The 15,432-nt window shown below is 43.0% G+C and overlaps 1 protein-coding gene across 2 annotated transcripts in view; it reads right to left on the minus strand.

The window, feature by feature from the left end:
- GOLIM4 (golgi integral membrane protein 4) overlaps positions 1-15,432 on the minus strand; it is a 147,401-nt gene that overhangs the window by 54,042 nt on the left and 77,927 nt on the right. For both annotated transcript variants that reach the window (XM_040428189.1, XM_040428188.1), the window contains exons 2-6: positions 10,797-10,871; positions 5,843-5,892; positions 5,176-5,229; positions 3,879-4,029; positions 499-581 (exon numbers count right to left, since the gene is read on the minus strand). In XM_040428189.1, coding sequence (XP_040284123.1) covers positions 499-581; positions 3,879-4,029; positions 5,176-5,229; positions 5,843-5,892; positions 10,797-10,871 — 413 coding nt within the window. The remainder of the gene's footprint in view (positions 1-498; positions 582-3,878; positions 4,030-5,175; positions 5,230-5,842; positions 5,893-10,796; positions 10,872-15,432) is intronic.

The raw sequence follows: 15,432 nt of genomic DNA on the forward strand, positions 1-15,432 counted from the left end.
AAAGTGTAGTAGGAAGTTGCAAAGGTTTAATTTATACAGTGATTCACTTACTTATATAAAACTGGAAAACTCTTACCACGTGATCCTGTCAGTACTGCGCACTGGAAGATATACATTTTTTTAATGTTCTGCTTAATGAATGCAGTGCAGAGTAGACCTTCAGTGCAGATTACTAGAGGTTTGCAATGAAGTGCAGTGACGTGCAGGTGTATGGGACGTCACCGCTGCAGCCAGTCACCGTCCTAAAGGCTGATTGGCTGTAGCAGTCACATGCCGTACACTGGCACAACCCCTCTGCAGTCTGTAAACAAGCAGCAGCAGGAGGACCGGAGCGGCGCTGGAGAGAGGGGCGAGTATAAGAGGATTTATTATTTTAAGCATTTGCAGGGCTTGCCTGTGATATTTAATTCTCTCGGAGAACACCTTTAAAGAACTGCATATTCCATGATTTATTAGTAAGAGATACTTTCATCAGACCCGAGCTGGTCTAATTCTTACCTTGACATCTTGTAGCTGCGTGTGGACATCTTGGTGAGCTTTCCTTAGCTGCTTGTTCTCTTCTCTCAGGTTATAGATGCTTTCTGCCATACATAAAGTGTAAATGAAAGTTATATTCAGATAATTAAAACGTCTACCTACTCCACGTACAGGAGGTCCTCTCCCCATATTACAGCAGTTTTTTTTAAATACAGATAGTGACATGGGAAACTGAAAAGAACTTCACAACAATTCTTAATAATATGTAACATAAAAACTTGATTTAATCAATAGGTCATTTCCAGATGACGTATTGCTGGCACCAATGATGAGAAGAACCTCCTGCAGCATTTAGAGCAAGGAATGGAGATCTCTACATCTCAATACTGTAAGGCTGAGTTCACACGGGGGAGATTTCCGCGCGGGTGCAATGCGGGAGGTGAACGCATTGCACCCGCACTGAATCTGGACCCATTCATTTCTATGGGGCTGTGCACATGAGCGGTGATTTTCACGTATCACTTATGTGTTGCGTGAAAATCGCAGCATGCTCTATATTGTGCATTTATCACGCAATGCAGGCCCCATAGAAGTGAATGGGGCTGAGTGAAAATCGCAAGCATCCGCAATCAAGTGCGGATGCGGTGCGATTTTCATGCATGGTTGCTAAGATGACAGTCTATTCACTGTATTATTTTCCCTTATAACATGGTTATAAGGGAAAATAATAGCATTCTTTAATACAGAATGCTTAGTAGGTGGTCAATTGAGGGTTAAAAAATAAAAAATAATTAACTCACCTTCTCCTCTTGATCGCGTAGCTGCCGGTCCCTTCTTACTTCTTTAATCATGAGCTGCCGGCTAAAGGACCTGTGGTGACGTCACATCACATGGTCCAATCACCTAAGCATTCTGTATTAAAGAATGCTATTATTTTCCCTTATAACCATGTTATAAGGGAAAATAATAACATCTACACACCTAACCCAAACCCGAACTTCTGTGAAGAAGTTTGGGTCTGGGTACCACAGTCAGTTTTTTATCACGCGCGTGCAAAACGCATTGCACCCGCACAATAAAACTGAACAACGGAACGCAATCGCAGTCAAAACTGACTGCAATTGGGTACCTACTCGCGCGGGTTTGCCGCAACGCATCCGGAAACGCTCGTGTGAACTCAGCCCATAAGAGCTGGGGCCAGTGCATCTCCACACAGAAAATGTGTTCTTATCTGGAGTTTTACCATTAATTGCTTACAGGACAGACTTGAAAGAAAGCAAATTCTTGAACCAGCAAGTAAGCATAGACGGATTAGATGGGATCTTATGGTTATCTGTAAAGCGACAGGTTGCCTCCATCTGTTTTACAAACCAGATTCTTACATCAATCCTGAAATAATAAGCAGCGTTGACTCTCACACACTACAGAAACCACCAAATCTTGCATTATAAAGCCTCATGCACACGATCGTATGTAGTTTGCTGTCTGCAAATTGTGGATCAGCAAAATACGGATACTGTCCATGTTGCATCCACATTTTTCAATGGGTCCGTGGTCCACATATTGCAGCCACCTATAGGAGATGTTCTATCTTTCTGCAGAATGGACATATAGATGCAGACAGCACATAGATCATCCGTACACTTTCCACATCCGTAAAGAGAATGGCACATGACTGCGAAACAGAAACAGCTGTGTGCATGGGGCTTAACTAGAACGAAGGCTAAGTTATATAAAATGTCAGCACAATTTCTCTGTACACCAAAGAAAACAACAAAAAAAAAGTTAGGTTACTATTATATCACTTAGTGAGGCCCACATTGCCCAAACTGTACTGCTAGACATTGCAATAAATACACTGACCAAAAATATACGCAACACTTTCGGTTTTGCTCCCATTTTCCATGAGCTGAACTCAAAGATCTGAAACATTTTCTACATACACAAAAGACCCATTACTCTCAAATATTGTTCACAAATCTGTCTAAATCTGTGTTAGTGAGCACTTCTCCTTTGCCGAGATAATCCATCCCACCTCACAGGTGTGGCATATCAAGGTGCTGATTAGACAACATGAATACTGCACAGGTGTGCCTTAGACTGCCCACAATAAAAGGTCACTCTGAAATGGGCAGTTTGAACACACAGCACAATGCCACAGATGTCGCAACGTTTTAGGGAGCGTGCAATTGGCATGCTGACTGCAGGAATGTCTACCAGAGCTGCTGCCCGTGCAATAAATGTTCATTTCTCTACCATAAACCATCTCCAAAAGCGTTTCAAAGAATTTGGCAGTACATCCAACCGGCCTCACAACCGCAGACCACACCAGCCCAGGACCTCCACATCCAGCATGTTCCACTCCATAATCGTCTGCAACCAGCCACCATCGACGGCTGCAGCAACAATCGGTTTGCATAACCAAAAAATTTCTGCACAAACTGTCAGAAACAGTCTCAGGGAAACTCATCTGCATTCTAGTCGTCCTCATCGAGGTCTGGACCTGACTGCAGTTCGTCGTCGTAACAGACTTGAGTGGGCAAATGCTCACATTCGATGGCTTCTGGCACGTTGGAGAGGCGTTCTGTTCACGGATGAGTCCCGGTTTTCACTGTTCAGGGCAGATGGCAGAGCGGTTTGCTGAGGTCAACGTTGTGGATCGAGTGGCCCATGGTGGCGATGGGGTTATGGTATGGGCAGGCTATGTTATGGACAACAAACACAGGTACATTTTATTGATGGCATTTTGAATGCACAGAGATACCGTGACGATCCTGAGGCCCATTGTTGTGCCATTCATCCATGACCATCACCTCATGTTGTAGCATGATAATGCACGGCCCCATATTGCAAGGATCTGTACACAATTCCTGGAAGCTGAAAACACCATATTCTCCCCCCTCCCCGCCAGGAAGGCAAAACTGCACATTCCAGAGTGTCCTTTAATTGTGGGCAGTCTAAGGCACACCTGTGCAGTATTCATGCTGTCTAATCAGCACCTTGATAGGCCACACCTGTGAGGTGGGATGGATTATCTCGGTAAAGGAGAAGTGCTCACTAACACAGATTTAGACAGATTTGTGAATATTTGAGAGTAATGGGTCTTTTCTGTATGTAGAAAATGTTTCAGATCTTTGAGTTCAGCTCATGCAAAATGGGAGCAAAACCGAAAGTGTTGCGTTTATATTTTTGTCAGTGTATATATGAAAAGTGGAGTGGTGATAAGTTGTGAAAAGACATTTAATTCAAAATAGCTTGCAAGTTAAACCTGGAAAGAATATGAAATGGACCGTATATACGAATATACAGATTTTTGACAAACACTGTAAACTGTGCTGAGAGGGACTGTATGGTAAGAAGGCCTGATGTGAGAAAAGTAAGGTCCCGTTGTCACTACTAACCTTTAAGTTTTGACACCTCTTGTTCCTTTTCTTGCTGTATCCGAAGATATTTTTCTTTGTGATCACTAAAGGTTTTAGTTAGATCTTCCCCTAGCTTCTGGTGTTCTGACTGCAGCTCACCATGCTGCCTCCTTAAATCCTCATGTTGACTCTTTAAAAGTTACAAAATTGCAAAGACAGTAAGATCAGTTGAGCTGGACTATGAACATGGGAACATACCGGTATATACCTATCACTGCAAGGTGTTCTAGAGATAGGAGCAGCTCCCAGAGGTGAGACCTGCACCTATAGTACATTTATGGGAAGTGTCCAGAAGGGGCGACTCCTCTAATATTCTGTGCAACATTTATTATATGGTAGATCAAAGACAATGTCCTATTTGTAAAAGTAATAACATTTAATTAGAGAATTATGCTGATCAGTGGCATCCATTAGCTAGACTAGAGTGATACTGTACATGGAGTCTACATAATACTGCTATACAGTGCCTAGATAGTATCAAAGCTAACAGTTACATAAATTAGCAAAACTGAAAACAATCTTAAAAAACTGCACATAGCCTATGTTCACATAACTTTTCAGCCCATCAATGGAAGTATACATTGGGAGAACTTCCCAGCGTACAGCTTCTATCGATGACACTCTAGGCCAGTGATGGTGAACCTTTTAGAGACCGAGTGCCAATCATCAACCAAAAACCCACTTATTTATCGCAAAGTGCCAACACGTCAATTTACCCTGAATACTACAGTCCAATATAGTACATCTTCTATGTACTTTATCATTTGGCTATAATAACCTGCCTACATTTAGTGCGCTGCTTGTGCTGTACATAGTGCGCCCTGCGCTGATGAATGGCGGGTAAAGTCTAAGGCATATTGGTATGCCTTAGACTTTTTCCAGGGTGCGGGTGCTCACAGACAGGGCTCTGAATGCCGCCTCTGGCACCAGTGCCATAGGTTCGCCACCACTCCTCTAGGCTGTCAACAGTTTCCCATGTTAAAATGTATACTGCACTGTATACAGTATTTTTTATTAGAAAAGCATAATCTGTTTTGTTTTTTAAAAGGGTATTCTGGTTTCATGAAATTTATGACCTTTTATCCCCAGGACAGATCCTCAATTTCAGATTGGAGAAGGTCTGACTCTCGGCACCCCCTACCATACGGCTGAAGGGGCTGTGATGATAGCTGTGTCCTCTTCGATGTTAACCTGCTCGCTGTCTTCAGGATAGGTCAATTTCATGTCACCGCAATACCCCTTTAAGGCAGAGTTATGTTACAGATGTGGAACCTACCTTTAACATTTGGTGCTGTACACTGAGTGCATTATATCTGGTATTTGAATCTTGCTGTAAAGACAAAGCATGTTTTCTTATTAATATTCTCATTTGTACATCAACTACACAAACTTTTCCTAGTCATGGAACGGGTTAACAGAACATATAGCGCAAGTTCACTTAATAAACGGGCCGTGTCCCTATAATGTCTGTAGTGATAGTTTTACTTGGCCATCTCCCGATTCCACCATAAACATGCATAATCGCCTCGGTCGGTTGAGCGTGTATGCTTAATACAATGGGGTGAGGGGAATCGGCTACGGCCAGATCCTTTTGGCTGCAGCATATCTTGTGAAGGAACAAAGGATCGGGCCTGCTGAAATCGAACATCCCTTATTACCACACGTGAGATGATCGGTTCCTCCTGCCATAATAAGAGGGTTGGTCTACGCTTTATACTGTGTGCAGTCACATATCATAGCTGCTGATCTAATTCTGTCCTGAAAGCACATGCCCAAGGTGTTAGCCCACACATCCAAGGGGCTGAGAGGTGGGACTATAATCAATTACCATTTACTGATCGTGATACCGCATTTGTGAAAGACATAAATTGGTCGCATAAAAACATCAACTTTTCCATTGCTGCAAATGGTGAAGAATGAAGACCATGAAGCACTTTACTCACCCTTCCTTTATTCAGCGTCTCTTGTGCTTCTAGCTTATAAACAAGATGATCTAGAATAAGACATTCCAGTATCAGAGTAGATAAGGTTTTATGCCGAGTCATCTCAAACACTTTACAGTCATTGGTGAGATCACCAACTATATAAGACGATTTATTCTTTTCTCCACAGATGAGAATATAGCTTACAGTGAGTCTGTCTGCAGGAAATTCACTGATAAATCCCCCCCGTTGTGCCTGGTTTATCAAAACTAGTATGCCCATAGCAACCAATCAGATTCCACCATTCATTTTTCAGAACTCCTTTCGAAGATGAAAAGTGGAATCTGACAGTTTTCCTTTGCACCAGTTTTTATAAATCTCCCCCCCCCCCCCCCCAATATCTTGTAGGTCCAGCTCAGCTGAATGTACTGCCACACATTCAGGCTTTTTGATGCAGTTTTTGAAGCCAAAATCAGGTGTGGATCATACGAGAAGAGAAAGTATTAAGGGCAGATACAACTTATCCACTTATTTCAGTCCACTGCGGGCACAGATGAGAGTGTAATGTGTGTGCGGAGCTTCCGACTGTCCTCCAACAAATATTCACTTCACCTGCTCCTTTTGTTCTCCTTGGAGATAAGCTGCCGCCTTTCTACCCCTTCCCCTCTGAATACACATTTGTCCCAGCCAAACATATATGGGGGAGTTGGTCGAGATTAGTGTTGAGCGAAGCGAGCTTTGGATGCTTAACCCGAAGTCGCTTCATTCAAAACTTTGGATTAATACTGTACGGAGATCAGTCTCCGTACAGTATTAGAATGTATGGGCTCCGATGAGCCGAAGTTAGTTATTCACAAAGTCACGCGTGACTTCGTTGAATAACTTCGGTAGTTGATTTTTAAAGTGGAAAACCACTTTAAAAGTTGAAACCAAACTCGGCTTCAGTTCTGAGGTACTAGTCACGCTTGTATATCCTCTAAGTTATCTTCTATATCCCAGTTATCTCATAATAAATCACCGAAACCCTTGGAGGATCTTGTTGTAACCTATAACATTCCCAGTGATGACCGATATAAATATCTAACTCTTGTAGAACATTTACCCTTAACTGACATTTGGTCACGCAAATGGAATAAAGAAGTCACAAAATATTTCAACTCACAATCACAAACATGTAAAGGCTTTACTCTCTTCTGTGAGCTACAGAAGGGTCATCTTAGGGAACCAAAATAAATCTACTAACTCCAATGGGAACAATTCTTTGCAAAGACATTTTCCCATCTAGAATGGGTACAACCCATTACAACTAAATAAACATGAAAAACCGTGCCGTGCATTATCATGCTGCAACATGAGGTGATGTCGTGGATGAATGGAACAACAATGGGCCTCAGGATCGTCACGGTATCTCTGTGCATTCAAAATGTCATCAATAAAATGCACCTGTGTTCATTATCCATAACATACGTCTGCCCATACCATAACTACATCGCCACCATGGGCCACTCGATCCACAACGTTAACATCAGTAAACCGCTCACCCACACGACGCCACACACGCTGTCTGCCATCTGCCCTGAACAGTGAAAACCCAGACTCATCCGTGAACAGAACGCCTCTCCAAACTGGTCTCAGACAATCATGGAGGTGAACATGCTGGATGTGGAGGTCCGTGGTCTGCGGTTGTGAGGCCAGTTGGATGTACTGCCAAATTCTCTGAAACGCCTTTGGAGACGGCTTATGGTAGAGAAATGAACATTCATTGCAAGGGCAACAGCTCTGGTAGACATTCCTGCAGTCAGCATGCCAATTGCACACTCCCTCAAACATTGTGGCATTGTGCTGTATGTTCAAACTGCACATTTCAGAGTGGCCTTTTATTGTGGGCAGTCTAAGGCACACCTGTGCAATATTCATGCTGTCTAATAAATACCTTGATATGCCACACCTGTGAGGTGGGATAAATTATCTCGGCAAAGGAGAAGTTCTCACTAACACAGATTGAGGCTACATGCACACGACCGTATGTGTTTAGCGGTACGCAAATTGCGGATCTGCAAAAAAAACAAAAAAAACTGATGACATCCGTATGCCATCCGTTTTTTTTTTTGCAGATCCATTGTAACAATGCCTAAAACGGACAAGAATAGGACATGTTATATTTTTTTTTGCGGGGCTACGGAACGGACATACAGATGCGGATAGCACACAGTGTGCTGTTCGCATTTTTTGCGGACCCATTAAAATGAATGGGTCGGCATCCTATCTGCAAAAAAAAACGTAACGGACACAAACAACGTTCGTGTGCATGTAGCCTAAGACAGATTTGTGAACAATATTTGATAGTAATGGGTCTTTTGTGTATGTAGAAAATATGTCAGATCTTTGAGTTCAGCTCATGCAAAATGGGAGCAAAATCGAAGGTGTTGCATTTATATATTTTTTCAGTATATATAAAATAATAATAAAAAGGGGGGGGGGTTAGGAATGAGTTCCCCCCACAAGAATTCTCCTAATAAACTATAGAATAATTTACTATTGATGTGCTCCTGATTATTATTATGTCTGCCACTTGTGGAGCTGTACTTTACTTTTTCTTTTATATTTTATTTGTGTTTGATATTTGTTAAAAATTGTCAATATCAATGTAGAAACTGATCATTGCAATGAGATTTATCATTGTAATTTTTTAAAAATTACCGGTAAATAAAAATGACATGGAACTGTGCGGTCTGACTACAAGATGTCAGGGGGGAAGGGGTTCGTCACTATTATTCCGCAGTTTTCCATTTACTACAGGTTATAATCCTTTCCATCACAAGATGGCAGCAGTAAAGCACAGATGGATTTTCTGCAGAAAGTCATTTGGAAATCTACAGTAAGATACGCACCTCAAAGATGATAGTGCCCAACAAGGGCTGTAAGAAAGGCGGTCTGAATAGTTACTTTCATTTTGTTGCACTTTGCAAAAATCCAGTCATGTGACAATACAAATAAAATTCACATTCATTCGGCTGATAAGACGAAATGCAATTTCACAGTTTATTGGTCAGAAACTAAATAATTAATTGCCTGAGAGTCCTCATTTGCATAGAAAATGTAGAGATAAGCATGCATGCCTTATATGCCTGCTTTGTCAACATCCAGGGCTGACCAAAGCAAAATGTAAAGGTGAATGATCTGTGCACTGACATTTAAAGTGCTGCTCTGTAGGTAACAATTTAAAGGGGTTTCCAAGGCATTGACTAAAACTTAGCGTTCAGACAACCTGTGGATGGAAGATCGTTTCCCCACTGCTTACCACTCCAACACCCTACCGATTCTGCAATCTGGGCTGAGCTCACATGACCTTCTGACTGTGGCTGTAGGCTCTTCCACGGACATGTCAACCAGATCTTTTCCTGCGTCTTCCTGTTCAGTTGCTTAAGGTACATGCAGTTGATCAGGATGAGACAGGGGCAGATCCAGTTGACACATCAGCAGAAGAGTCCGAGGGTCACATGAGCACAGCCCAGATTGCAGAATCGGTGGCGCAAAGTAGTGGTGAAACAGATCTTCCTTCCACAGGCTGTCTGAAGGACAGGATAAAGTAATTGTCCCAGAGAACCTCTTTAAGGGCTCATGCACATGACCGTATGCGCACCGAGACATACGGTCCGTGAGCGGCATACATCGTGCGCACGGGAGCGCACAGCATCATAGGTTAGGGTACTTTCACACTTGCGGCAGAGGACTGCATTTGTGAGACAGATCCGGATGACAAATGCATTGCAATACGGGATCCATCTCTCCAGTGTCATCCGGAAAAATGGATCCGGTATAATTTATTTTTGCATTCTTAAAGGTCTGCGCACTAATACACTTCAATGTAAATTAATGCTGAATCTGGCATTCTGGCAAGTGATCAGTATTTTTGGCCGGAGAGAAAACTGCAGCATGCTGCGGTATTTTATCCATCCAAAAAACGTAAGAGGGACTGAACTGATGCATCCTGAACGGAATGCTCTCCTTTCAGAATGCATTACGATAAAAAACTAGTTTTTTTCCAGTATTGAGCCCCTGTGACAGAACTCAATACCGGAAAACAAAAACGCTAGTGTGAAAGTACCCTTACTATGATGCTGTGCACAACGGCCCACCCGCGGGACTATTGTCCCGCACTGATATAATATTATGAGTGCGGGACAATAGCCCTGCGGGCGGCCCGATGCGCACAGCCTCAAAGTAACCTATGATGCTGTGCGCTCCCATGCGCACGATGTATGCCGCTCCGGGACATATAGCCCGCTCATGGACCGTTTGTCTCGGAGGGCATACGGTCGTGTGCATGAGCCCTAAGTTCATTGAAGTGTGCGTACAATAGGGGACATTTATCTAGACTGGCATGTGTTACGCCCTGTGCTTCCGGACGAGGCACTTCATTTATGATGAGGCGCACACCTCGTCATGATAGAAGTGCATCCTCCTGCGCGGATTTCAGCTGTCATTTACACCAGAAAACTGAAGTCAATTATGGTAAATGTGCCAACTGCCCTGCCCTAACCATGCCCCTTTTTGGAAAGTGGTGAAGGTGGAGTAAAAATGCCAATGGTGAGTAAACTCAGTTGCAATGGCATTTCAAAAGTCACAAACCCGCAGTTTGCTACTTTTTTTTTTTACACTAGTTTCAGGCAAAGGTGGCATAAAAAAATGCCCCTAATGGGCTCAAATTGATCTCAATGCCCAATTCTATACATGTATTTAACCAACAGATAAAATCTTGGGGCCACCAGCCATAATGTAAGCCTCAGAGCCAGAGTCCAATATGTAGAATGCTCTCTTCGCCTTTGTTACCCATGGAGAACCGTATACGACAGTAAATTAGACACTTATTAATCAGAAATGCAATCTCATAGAGAAGGAGGGGAACTACAGGATAACATACATTGCACTGACGCACTTACTGCAATAAGGTTCTAGAACAATATAACTATACCTTCTCTTGCTTTCTTAAGTTCAAGTCTTTCCTTCTGTAAAGATTTTTCCAGTCTTGAGCGATGTTCATACACCACTGGAAAATAATAAGAAAAAAAAATTGCCCTCCATGAGTTTTATAAAGACGTCATTTAAATACGTTCCCTCTTTCAGGTGCAAATCCACTTAAATTGGTGTGTCCTCCCAATATCCACTTTCCACGTGACCTATTAGGGCATATGGCTTCCATAGAGGGACTTCAGAAGTAAGGAGCCCCGCTACGAGCCAGAGGGTAGAAACACTAAGAAGCAGAAGCCCTTTGGCATCTTCTTATCATATGAACAGCCAAACGACTGATGGCAAATTCAATGGAAAAGTCAAATGTTCCCGGCGGCCCCAGGAGCTGGCTCCCATATTAAGGCTCGCCTGTGATAAGTCCCAAACCCTTTATCTTTAATAAAGGGCTTTAGGGTATGGCCACATATGGCGGAACTATGGAGGATTTTCCATAATAGGTTTTTGTACAGACAATCTGCAGCATTTTACAGAAGCAACGAGGTGGATGAAATTTTGAAAAATGACATCCATATGCTGTGGAAGATGTCCGCAGTGAATCGGCACATAACTTGACATGCAAGGCGGATTTTAAATCTGCAGAATGTCAATTTATGTTGCTGGTTTCTACTGCAGATTTCACTCTTTGCAATGCAAGGGGTGAAATCAACAGTCAAATTCATATGCAACGCGTGTGCATTTGTAGTGGATTTTGCCCCACATCCGCAGAGGATTTTCCACTACAAATACATACTGTGTGGACATACCCTTAAAGGAAAGCATATTCATCCACTCACTTTTCTATAAATACTTTATATCAGTTCAGAGAAAAACCTAAAATAAATGTTCCCGCCATATATGTAAATGCACCTTAGAGGAGTCCTGTCTCCTCCACGCTTCAGAGAGGAGTCCAGCGTTCCCTGACTCTCGGAGTGCAGCCACGCCCACTGTGAAGGAACCCAGCACCACCCCGCGTCCTCCGAATATCCTCCTTGCTCCCCGACCTCACAAAGCTAGAGCGCCATAATCTCGCGATGCGCGAGCTAGAGCATGCGCAGTTCGTTCCATGAGGCTGATGCCAGCACAGGGAAGGAACATTATGCCGACACTGCGCATGCGCTAGCTCGCGCATCGCGAGATTACGGCGCTCTAGCTTTGTGACGTCGGGGAGCAGGGAGGAGATTCAGAAGATGCGGGGCGGTGCTGGGCTCCTTCACAGTGGGCGTGGCTGGGCTCCGGAAATATTAGTAGCCTCATTTACATATATATATAAAATCGTTTTTTTACACAATAAAAGCACACAGAGCTATGGGGACTGGATATTGTGGATGTGCTAGGGGCCATTTAGCAACCCATGTCCTCAGCTCTATACCCAAAATCCAGGTGACAGGTTCCCTTTAAACACATTTTAAAGGGAATCTGTCACTAGATTTCTTAAAGCATAAGCTAGTTACAGTCCCCCTTAGCAAACGTTGAATCAGGGTCTTAAACTGGCTTAGCCGTTTTGATAAAATTTTGTATTAAACAGCTGCAGCGCATGCCGATGAGTCATGATATTCATGAGGACCCTACCTATGCAGACCCCTTCCCCCACCCAACTAATTGAAGTAGGAAATATTAAGTAAATCAACATCAAGTCACACAAGGAAGGCAGAGGTCTCATACCATATCTAGGGTATACAATCCCCACCCCTGGAAACAACTGAAACCCACCCAGGAGAGCCCACTTATTGGTGGGGCTTACATAAGCACTGCCAATTTTTGGCCCAGTACAGACAGAATCTGCCAGGACTGTCTGAAAATTGTGGACCAGTCACTGCAAATTCAGGACTGTAGGCAAATATCAGAACTGTACGCCTTGGCCAGGGTGTTAAACAGCTCCAGCACTGCAGCTGCTCAGTATAAGGGTTCATTCACACATCCGCAAAACACGGACACCTGCCATGTGCATTCCACATTTTGCGGACTCCACATGGCTGGCACTATAATAGAAATGCATTTTTTGTCCGTCTCTGTGGACAAGAATAAGGTGTGTTCTATTTTTTTGCAGGGCCGCGGAACAGAAGTGCGGATGCGGACAGCACACTATGTGCTGTCCGCATCTTTTGCGGCCCCATTGAAAATGAATGGGTCCGCACCCGTTCTGCAAAATTGTGGAACGGATGCGGACCCATTTTGCGGATGTGTGAATGGACCCTAAGTCGTCGGAACACAAGATGGTGAACTTCAGAAAGTGACCCTACATTTGCTAAGGGGATCTGTCACTAGTTTATGCACTTAATGAGGACACCATAAAACCGGTGACAGATCCCCGTTAATACTTTAATAGCGCCAATTACACGACACCATATTACTACTAGAATCACTAAAGCAGGAGTAAGGCTACTTTCACACTAGCGTTTTTCTTTTCCGGCATAGAGTTCCGTCACAGGGGCTCTATACCAGAAAAGAACTGATCAGGTATATCCCCATGTATTCTGAATGGAGAGCAATCCGTTCAGGATGCATCATTTTTTTTCCATAGGAATGTATTAGTGCCCGATCTGGCATTCAAAATACCGGAATGCTGGATCCGTCCTTCCGGCCTGCGCATGCGCAGTCCAAAAAAAGGTGAAAAAAATTAATACCGGATCCATTTTGCCGGATGACACCGGAAAGACTGATCAGGCATTTCTATGCATTTGTAAGATGGATCAGGATCCTGATCAGTCTTACAAATGCCATCAGTTGGCATACGTTTTGACGAATCCGACAGGCAGTTCCGGCGACGGAACTGCCTGCCGGATCACTCTGCCGCAAGTGTGAAAGTAGCCTAAGCCATTCATAAACTCACATGCTTCAATTCTGGATCAGACAGTAAACTGAGAAATTCAAATTATAACATTAGATTACACAAGGAGGATGTAGTGATGCTTTCCCCTGATTATCAATAAAGTGGACCCAAACTGACACTTTCAGCCATTACAGGGGAACCATAATAAAGGATTGTGAGAAGACCAAATTTGTCTGCCATGGATTTCACTTCCATCATATGCTTACATCTGGTGGCATTAGAGGCAGAGCTTGTTAAGAGCTCATTTGCATTTCTTCCCTCCCAGAATTCCAGAGGAGCACGTATGGCCTATAAGTCTCCTCACACTGATTAAGGTGCTCTCTTCCCTAAGGAGAGTTAGTTCCCCCCTTGCTCGGACAAAGGCCTCCTACCCAGTTAAGCCAGTTCTCTCTGCTCTGCACTGATGAGGGGCAATCACCCCGAAACAGATGTCTGCAGATGAGGTGCTGGCTTTATTTAATATCCAAGTCATGTCTCAAGGCTTATTTTAAGAGCTGAACATTGACTTCTAGCATAGCTGCCTTACATCTGGTGGCATAAGAGGCAGAGCTTGTTAAGAGCTCATTTGCGTTCCTTCACTTTCATCATATGCGATGTATATCATCTCTCTTGTATCTGCAGTTTTGGGAGGTTGCTGAGCTTTCTCTGTACTAGGTATGATCCTGCTACCACTCCAACATGGTAAAGCTTTATGAAGAGATGTATAAAATATATCAATGTAATTGCTATAGAAATATTCCTTTGATTTGTGAATACCTGTATGGACACTGAATAGTCTTATATAGCCATTAGATAATAATATCTACTCATGCCTGCTCCATATACGTGTTGCTACACGTGCATAGCATCTCATAGATTCATAGGGTACAAGAATGTATTCCATGTCATCTCTTCTGGAAAGACTGAATAGCAGTCTTCGCAGTTACACACAATTCAGAACACAATAGGGACTCATCAGTCAAGTGTTCTGACTGATCATGTACCTGGTTCTTCAGCAAGTGAAGGAATAAATTGACAAGGCCCTGAATCTGAAGAAGCTGTGCAATCAAGACTTGATTGTAATTAACAATTCCTTTGAAGACAATACTAACTACCGTAATAGTTTTCTCTCACATTTTGAACAATCTAAAAAAAAATATCAAAATCAAAACTGGTTTCATAACCTACTACACAAAAAACCTTGTTGAAATTTTGATTTTGGGATCATTTCATGCTGTATTTTCACTGCATTCAGGTGAACCAGTTGAGTGTATGCGTTGTGAAAGCTCCTGGCGCATAAGCCAAATGTAGCCATAGGCCTCCATCGAGTGGTATGAGAGCCAGCAACTTTTTTTTTTTTTAACTACAGTTGTGTTCTAAATAATAGCAGTCAGACATCACTAACCTGATCAATCACTGTTTTTGGTAGAAATGATCTTTCTACATTGCAAAATATTTACTAGCAGGTGTGGTAGAGTAATAGAGACCCACAGTCATGACATGCATGCTGCTGATTCTGTGTAATTCAATCACTTATTGAAAGGGGCATGTTCAAAATAATAGCAGTGTGGAGTTCAATGAGTGAGGTCATTCATTGTTTGAAAAACAGGTGGCAATTATCACCCTTATTTAAAGGGTTTCTACCACCACATTTTGACCTAATTAGCTGTCAGACACTAGCGATCTGCTAGTGTCTGCTCTACCTAACCATGCTATTGTAATACCTTTCTCTGTAGCGGTTACCCTAAAAAACGTGCTATGGGGGCGTCTTTTCAGCACCTCGAGGCTCCGT

This window comes from Bufo bufo, chromosome 4 (assembly GCF_905171765.1).
Source record: "Bufo bufo chromosome 4, aBufBuf1.1, whole genome shotgun sequence".
Lineage (NCBI taxonomy): Eukaryota > Metazoa > Chordata > Amphibia > Anura > Bufonidae > Bufo > Bufo bufo.